We start from the raw sequence: 7581 nt of genomic DNA on the forward strand, positions 1-7581 counted from the left end.
GGGGTGTTGTGCGTGGGGTGGGGTCGTGTAATAAAACTGTAAATTTCAAAAAATAATTGTCAGATTCGCTTTCTATGGAACAAATCAACAATTGGATAGGTATCACAAAGCAATGGATACCAATAGAATTTCAATATTGATATTTAAAATCTTAATTGCGCCTTCATGCACAGATGCAAGAATTACTAATTGCCAGATAATGTGCTTATAAAATGGTAACAGATGGCAGGACATGCAACCAAGCAATTTAATTAATACCTCTCAAAATTATGTTTCCGAATCAACTCCATAGGTCACATAAAACGGATGATCTTCTCAATGAATAATAATATGCAGACAGAAACAAAATCTAGTTAACCAGAGTCCACACATTCATCAAACAACCCACAACTAATGAACTTCAAACAGGAATGGAAAAAGAAAAATACCTAAAACACCTACGGGTACAAGAATTAACGAATTGGTGAAAACAATCAACCCAATCATAATAAATTTTAACAAGATCGGATCAGAAACAACTAAAACTCGAACAGATTATTGTTCCCTATATATCAACGCTAACGATTCAAGTCGGACACACAGAACATCAAACAAATCTAAAGAAAAATTATATAAGAAAACGATAATAGATGTTGAATAAGAAAAAGCATACCTTGCTTGTGTCCGGCTCCCTTATCAACGGTGTGGCACTGGGCACACTTCGTCTTAAAGATCTTCTCTCCAGATTTTGGATCGCCAGGTGGAGCTTCGTCGAACGATGCCATTGCTCACAAAATTAGGGCTTTTTTCCCCTCTCCTTTGCTACCACAGGGCTCCGAGACGCTCAGAACTTTCTAGGGATCCCCCCTCTTTTAAATCCTTCCAACGAATACATTATATACAGATCTGGTTTTTGGTTGACGATATATTGTTCACTCCTCTCATTTAGGCGCTTAAAGCGGTGCGACGATTTTTAAAATTTTTTTTTAAGGGGGCAGTATCGTGCAGGTATTGGTTGAGAAAGATCCCATTTCCTGATCGATCAGGGTTAGTTATCCGTATCGTTTCAACCATAAAGCAGGAAAAGAATGTACTTTTAAAAAAACAAGGGCAAAACCGATCGATACTTGCCATTTGACTTGATTCAGATCAATATCAGAAGATATTGATACCAATATCGATACCATCCCCTAAATTTATGGGCAGAACCAAAGAAGGGGATTAAGATCCTCACCATCAGACTAGGCGTCTAGCATGCCAAGTCCTCCTAACCAGGAAAAAGATCATCAATAATACCGTAGGGTGCCCAACGCATATCCATCGGTCGGAGATTCCTTGGGTTACATGCCTAAGTGCTCTCAACCGCTAGACATGCGCTGGGCACCTTTTGGCATTGGAGAGAAGCTAGATCCTCCTAGCAGCCGAATGCCCCCACCAGCATTCCAATGGCTAGAGAGGAACTGAATTCCAAAAAAAGAAGGATTGGATTAAGTCCTCTCCAGCCAGGGGTTGATGGATGGATCCATGTTGGCTTCCTCTCTTGTTTCTTTCGATTATTATCTTCTACAGCCCAAGTGATCAAGATTTTAAAACTCAACATCAATCAAAGCCGGTATCAAGCTAATACCAATTTAGATAAGATTTAATCGAATGGATTTCATACTGGTTTAAGTTTCAAGATGTTTGCAAGTGGGGATGAGAGCAACCAAGATGGGGCGGTGACCCATATGGGGAGGGCGAGATGGGGAGCAATGAGTTAAAGGGGTGGAGAGTAGTAGGCTCTGTTTGGTTGTAGGGTTTTGTAATTATGACCACATGTGATTATATCTCATTAACTCCAAATCATTCTATATTTGAGCATTAAATCTCGGATTCGGCTCCTCTATAGCGCGGGGGTGAGCCATACATCCTCTAGCTCACCCTATGGTGTGAGTGAATTAAACCTTTGGAAAACATATATGTTGACAATACACCGTATCACTTTCCTATAATTGCAACTTTCGAGAATTTTTAAAATAAAAAATAGGGTTGAACTGTCGCGGGAACCTCTCTGCTTTTGGCGTTCATCCCGCCGTCCCTAATAGGCCGCCGGCGAGTTCTCTTTTCCCTAATAAGCTGCCGGTGTTCGTCTCGCCATCTCTAATAGGCCGCCGACGACTCCGCTGGAACTGGTAAGTTCTCTTTCTCTTTCTCTCTCGCCTTTCGTCTTCTTCTTCTACTTCTTCTCTTTAACTCACTCTGTTCTTATTCTTTCTATCTCTTTCTCTGTGCTTGGCTATTATTCCAGCGTTCATCCCGCCGTCCCTAATAGGCCGCCGGCGAGTTCTCTTTTCTCTAATAAACTGCCGGTGTTCGTCTCGCCGTCTCTAATAGGCCGCCAACGACTCCGCTGGAACTGGTAAGTTCTCTTTCTCTTTCTCTCTCGTCTTCCGTCTTCTTCTTGTCTTCTCTCTCGTCTTCCGTCTTCCGTCTTCTTCTGGGTCGATTTCTATTTTGTACTTGTATTTTTAAAAATTGAAGAGAGATAGTGAACGTGCTCTTCTTTGTTCAGATATCTCAACTACATTTATTTCTTTTTCTTTCTAAAAGGATGTGGGGAGTTAGGGTGGGGAGTTAGTATAGCTTGTGGCTTTATGGTTTAATCTGTTTTCCTCTTTCATATCTAGCCTCTTGTTTATTTTCCGAGATGGTCGAATCTGACAAAATTAAATCTCTCATTAATTTTCATCCAAATTTTTAATTCATTAAAACCCAGAAATCAAAGAAACTCCGAGGGAGGGAGAAGGGAAGAGCACCCTCCATATGTAATTTCTTCTTTGGGATTTGAAACTTTCCTTCTTTTGTTATCCATTAGAAGTATTGAAGTTGAGCTGCTTGGTTACAGTGGTCCAGAGTTTGTTCAAGTAATGCAATAACAAAATTATTGAAATCATAAGTGTGGACTTATATGTTGATAAATAATTTTTTGACGTACCAAATTAATTTGGTTTTGACAGGGACCATGATCGGGTGATATTGACTATACCTAATTCCAAGTTTTTTTTGTAGTTCGATTTTTGTTTGTCGTTATTCTCACAGTCTTACTTGATTGAGAATTTGAGATTTGTGATTTTTATTTTATAAGGATGGTTATCTAAAAAGTATCAAAATTGTAGGTAATACTATGGGAGATCAGGACATAGGTCTAGATTTTGAGATTGAGCCTCGAGTTGGTATAATATTTAATTCAGAGATCAAGGCTTACAAATTCTATAATTCCTATGGGGGAAGGATGGGTTTCAGTGTGAGGAGAGACTATGCACATTGGAGTAAAACTGATAAGTCAATCCTAACTTCAAGGAAATTCGTATGTAGTAAACAAGGTTTGAGGAAAAAAGACAAACGAGATGCTGATACAAAGATACCGAGAGCAGAGACAAGAACTAATTGTAATGCACGGATGGGAATTGTGCGTATTGATAATGGACAATATCAATGTAATATATTTACTGAAGAGCATAATAATCCTCTACATTTACCGGCTACATTGCATATGATGCGGTCGCAACGGAAAGTTTCAGATGCCCATGCGATAGAGATTGATTTAGCCGATGATTCTGGAATAAAACCTAAGGCCATATTTGAGTACATGAGCAGGCAAGCAGGTGGAAAAGAAAACATTGGGTTTATCAGACAAGATCAAAAGAATTACCTCCGAACAAAACATCAGCGTGACTTATCGTATGGTGAAGCTGGTAGTTTGTTGATGTACTTTGAAAACCAAACAAGGAAAAACCCTTCTTTTACATATGCATTACAATTGGATAGTGAGGAGCAAATAACAAATATATTCTGGGCAGATCCAAAAATGTTAATAGACTATGCTCATTTTGGTGATGTAGTTAGCTTTGATACGACATTTTGTACTAACAAAGAATATAGGCCATTCGGTGTATTTACTGGATTTAATCACCATAGAGGTATATGCATTTTTGGGGCTGCCTTGTTATATGATGAGACTTCAGAATCTTTCAAATGGTTGTTTGAGGCTTTCTTGAAAGTCCATGGGCAAAAGAAGCCATTAACCATTTTTACCGATCAAGATGCTGCAATGGGAAATGCGATATCTGAGGTTTTTCCCGATACATGGCATGGTTTGTGTACTTGGCACATAATGCAAAATGGCATCAAACATTTAGGAAATTTGATGAAAGATGGATCATGTTTTTTTAAAGATTTTAAATCTTGTATGTTTCAGTACGAGGAAGTAATAGAGTTTGAGAATGCATGGATGAAATTACGTAGTGATCATCTAGTTACAGATCCTTCATGGTTAGATCGTATATATGGACTTAAAGAGAAATGGGCTAAGTGTTTCACCATAGGTATGCGAAGTACACAACTCAGTGAGAGTTTGAATGGTGATTTGAAGGATTACTTGAAATCCAGTTTGGATCTTGTTCAGTTTTTTAAACATTTCGAGAGGGTGGTGAATGACAAGCGTTATAATGAGTTGAAGGCAGAGTTTGATGCAAGAAATAAAACTCCAAGAAATATCTTTCCCATGTCACCCATTATGAACCAAGCGTTAGAAATTTATACTCCTAAAATATTTGAAGAACTTCAACACGAGTATATTTGGATTACTGCTTGTTCTATTAAATTTCGGAATGAGAGTGCTGCCATTCATAACTACATAGTTGCTGTTGTTGACAGAGAAGGGAATTTCAATGTTGAGTGTAACCCAGTTGGCCCTACTATTGCATGTAGTTGTAGAAAGTTTGAGACTTTTGGAATTCTATGTTGCCATGCTTTGAAAATATTTGATATGCTTGATATCAAGTTCATTCCTGCAAATTATGTATTGAGGAGATGGACACGGGGAGGAAGAAGCATGATAGTGAAAGGTGATGACGGAACCCAAGTTGAAGAAGATGTTAACCTAGATTGTACACAACGTTATAGGCTTCTTTGCCCTAAACTAGTGAGAATAGCCTCAGAAGCATCAAATTCGCCTGAGGGATATGCATTGGTTGACAGAGTTGCTAATGATTTGTGTGCAAAACTTCAAAATCTTGCAGTCGATGCCCCTTCAATAATTGTCTCAAGGGAGTACTCTAATGTGAACAAAGTAAAAGGGATAAAGAATAAATCTCCTCGCAAAGGTGGAAAGCGTCATAAGAGTTGGGTGGAAAAGCAAAGAAATAAAAAGAAAACAGTTAAAGCAAATACTTCCCAGGCTTCTCAGCTAATCCAACCAAGTGTACCATCACATTTAAGTCATTGGAATCCACCTCGTGGATCACAAGTAATGGATAATGACAACATTTCTTACACTCAACTATTAACAGTAAGTAGTTTTAATTTTTTTTTTTCCCATTTCATTTAGATGTGTGTATTAGTGATTTTTCTAACTACATTGTCGGGATTGTGCAGGAATCTATTGACTATTCTCAATCCTCATTGTTCTCTTCCCAATTCTCAAGCAAAATATGATTGGTTTTATTTGCTTCAAGCTGAATAAAGCGTGTTAATTAATGTGTGTGGGTTAAACATTGTCTCATTTAATAAGTTGAACTTTGTTTCTTTTGAAATTCAAAGTTAGTGAACATTTTTTTAATTCATTTACTTTACCTGGTATCTCGCATTGTAGTTGTTCCTTGTATCTATCATTGTTCCAATGTTTTTGTTTCATTTATTTTTTATAGTTGGATTAGACTAACATGGTTTATGTTAATAGGTAAGTCTTTAGCTCAAAATGGAAGAGCAACTGGGGTTACACCCAGTAGATGGTGGTTCAAATCCACCAAGACTTGTCTATGAGATGCTTGGCTAAATTCAACTTGGTTAGAGAAAGGTAATGAAGGAACTGGTTTTTTAAGATTGGCTGCTGCCCATCCATACCAACCAGTTTGGATTGATATGTTAGTAGAGATTAATGTTTTCGACCCACATTCAAAATCTGTGGGCTGCCACAACTGAATCTCAATGACACACTGCTTCAATGGCAAGTTTCTTTGTCAAACCTGGGCATAAATCCTTACTGAAGTTATGGCGCAAATGAATCTCAATGACAAACTACTTCATCAGAAAGTTGCAAAATGGCCATACATAACCTTTGAGACTAAAGTTCATTTGGATTGGTTTTCCTTTAAAGCACATGAGTTCTCCTACTGTTGAGTAGCAGTTTGAATTTGAGGATTGAGAGCAACAGTTAAATCTGCACTAGATTGTGTAGTTGAAAAAGTCTATGGGTGTACTCAAGAAATTTGTTCAATTACACAGTTTGCATATAAATGTTGGGAATTCCATTGAAAGAGGTGCATAAAAATTAGGTCGCACGCTATTTGTTTTTTCTGGGATGACTATGGTCTGCGTAGCTTATATTTGCAATTTGATTATGTACATGAACCAGGTGTTGGGATTTGGTTATCTAGTTTGTGTGATTTTGCCTTTTATAGTTTAGGTACTTTTTCTGTCATAAAATTTTCAACCCATCTGTTGATGGGATTCAGGGTGCCGAGGTGTCATATATAAAAGCTTCTTCTCCTTCATTCAACAGCTTTGAAGTAGAAATGCTCGCAGCAATCGTCATTGAGAAGTTCAGTGCTTCAGTTCCTTCAATGGCTGGTCGAATTTGAAAATTCTGTAGGGAAGAAGGCCTAACCTATGCTTATATTCTTCTCTACATTGCCCTCTCCAGTGGTCAGATCTTCTTCAATAAGGTTAGATCGATCTTTACCTTCTTATTGAATCACAGTTGGTTTGTGATTCCATTTCGGTTACATTTCTTAGATATGTTTATGAAGTCTTAGTAAACCACATTCGGTCTCTGCTCTTTTGTTTCTTTCTGTAAATTTTGTAGCTTAGGTTCTTTATTTGAACATATCTTCTTTGAATCTTTCTTGAATACGTTTTGGTTTCTAATGGAAAATATGAGATGGAATTTCTTGTTGCGCTTTGGTTAATGGTGATCAGTTGATTTGGAGAAAATTAGGTTTGGTTTTCATAACAATGTAAACCAAATGTCTGACTTATCCTTGAATGTATGCTTCCTGTCAGGTTAACAGACTAAAAGTTAGAACTAGTGGATGTGAAATTATGCCAAGTTAATACAGAGACTCTAAATTCATGCACATTCCATTTACTAAATTATGCCTCAGTTCTGATGTTTGACATTTCGGAAGATGTGACATTGATGATTGAACAACCAGGGCCACAAATTGCCTACTTAGTAGTTGCTTCTTCAGTGGATTTATGGAGATTTGATGTAATATGTGGATGGATTTGTGGAGATTTGATGTAATCTGTGGATTTCTGAACTTGAAGTGCTCATAAGAATGACATGTTCCCCCAAACCAGTTTCAGCTGATCGGAGATGTAACATGCTCACCCATATCAATTATCATCTGCTAACCTTAGTACTCTTTCTTCTGGTAATGGAAGTCTGAATCATCCTGATACAGCAAATTTCACTTCATGTACCACTGCTTTTTCTACCCCACCAACTATGAACTGCAAAGTGGGGTTCACTTAAGATCCATTTACAGAAGAAAACTGCATTAGTTGAACTAGTAATATTTGGGACTATGTTTCTGCTGATTTGCCAAGAAGAAAACTTGC

The 7581-nt window shown here is 37.7% G+C and overlaps 2 protein-coding genes across 2 annotated transcripts in view; one reads left to right on the forward strand and one right to left on the reverse strand.

The window, feature by feature from the left end:
* LOC122083491 (cytochrome c) overlaps positions 1–927 on the reverse strand; it is a 7912-nt gene extending 6985 nt beyond the window's left edge. Inside the window, exon 1 of the mRNA XM_042651321.1 lies at positions 653–927. Coding sequence (XP_042507255.1) covers positions 653–764 — 112 coding nt within the window. The 5' untranslated portion in view covers positions 765–927. The remainder of the gene's footprint in view (positions 1–652) is intronic.
* Positions 928–3142: 2215 nt separating this feature from the next.
* On the forward strand, positions 3143–6599 carry LOC122084138 (protein FAR1-RELATED SEQUENCE 5-like). The gene is made up of 3 exons (XM_042652219.1): positions 3143–4090; positions 4217–5308; positions 6474–6599. Exons 1-3 carry the CDS (start codon positions 3143–3145, stop codon positions 6597–6599), a joined length of 2166 nt encoding a protein of 721 aa, XP_042508153.1.
* Positions 6600–7581: the final 982 nt, after the last annotated feature.

The sequence above is a fragment of the Macadamia integrifolia genome, chromosome 7 (assembly GCF_013358625.1).
Source record: "Macadamia integrifolia cultivar HAES 741 chromosome 7, SCU_Mint_v3, whole genome shotgun sequence".
Taxonomy (NCBI): Eukaryota; Viridiplantae; Streptophyta; class Magnoliopsida; order Proteales; family Proteaceae; genus Macadamia; species Macadamia integrifolia.

Excerpts from the sequence above, each read along its gene's own strand:
- LOC122084138 (XM_042652219.1), top strand. The coding sequence starts at position 3,143 with ATGGGAGATCAGGACATAGGTCTAGATTTTGAGATTGAGCCTCGAGTT. Across the intron at positions 4,091-4,216 it reads TGGGAAATGCGATATCTGAG|TACGAGGAAGTAATAGAGTT; the intron begins GTTTTTCCCGAT and ends TGTATGTTTCAG. Across the intron at positions 5,309-6,473 it reads CTTACACTCAACTATTAACA|GGTGCCGAGGTGTCATATAT; the intron begins GTAAGTAGTTTT and ends GATGGGATTCAG.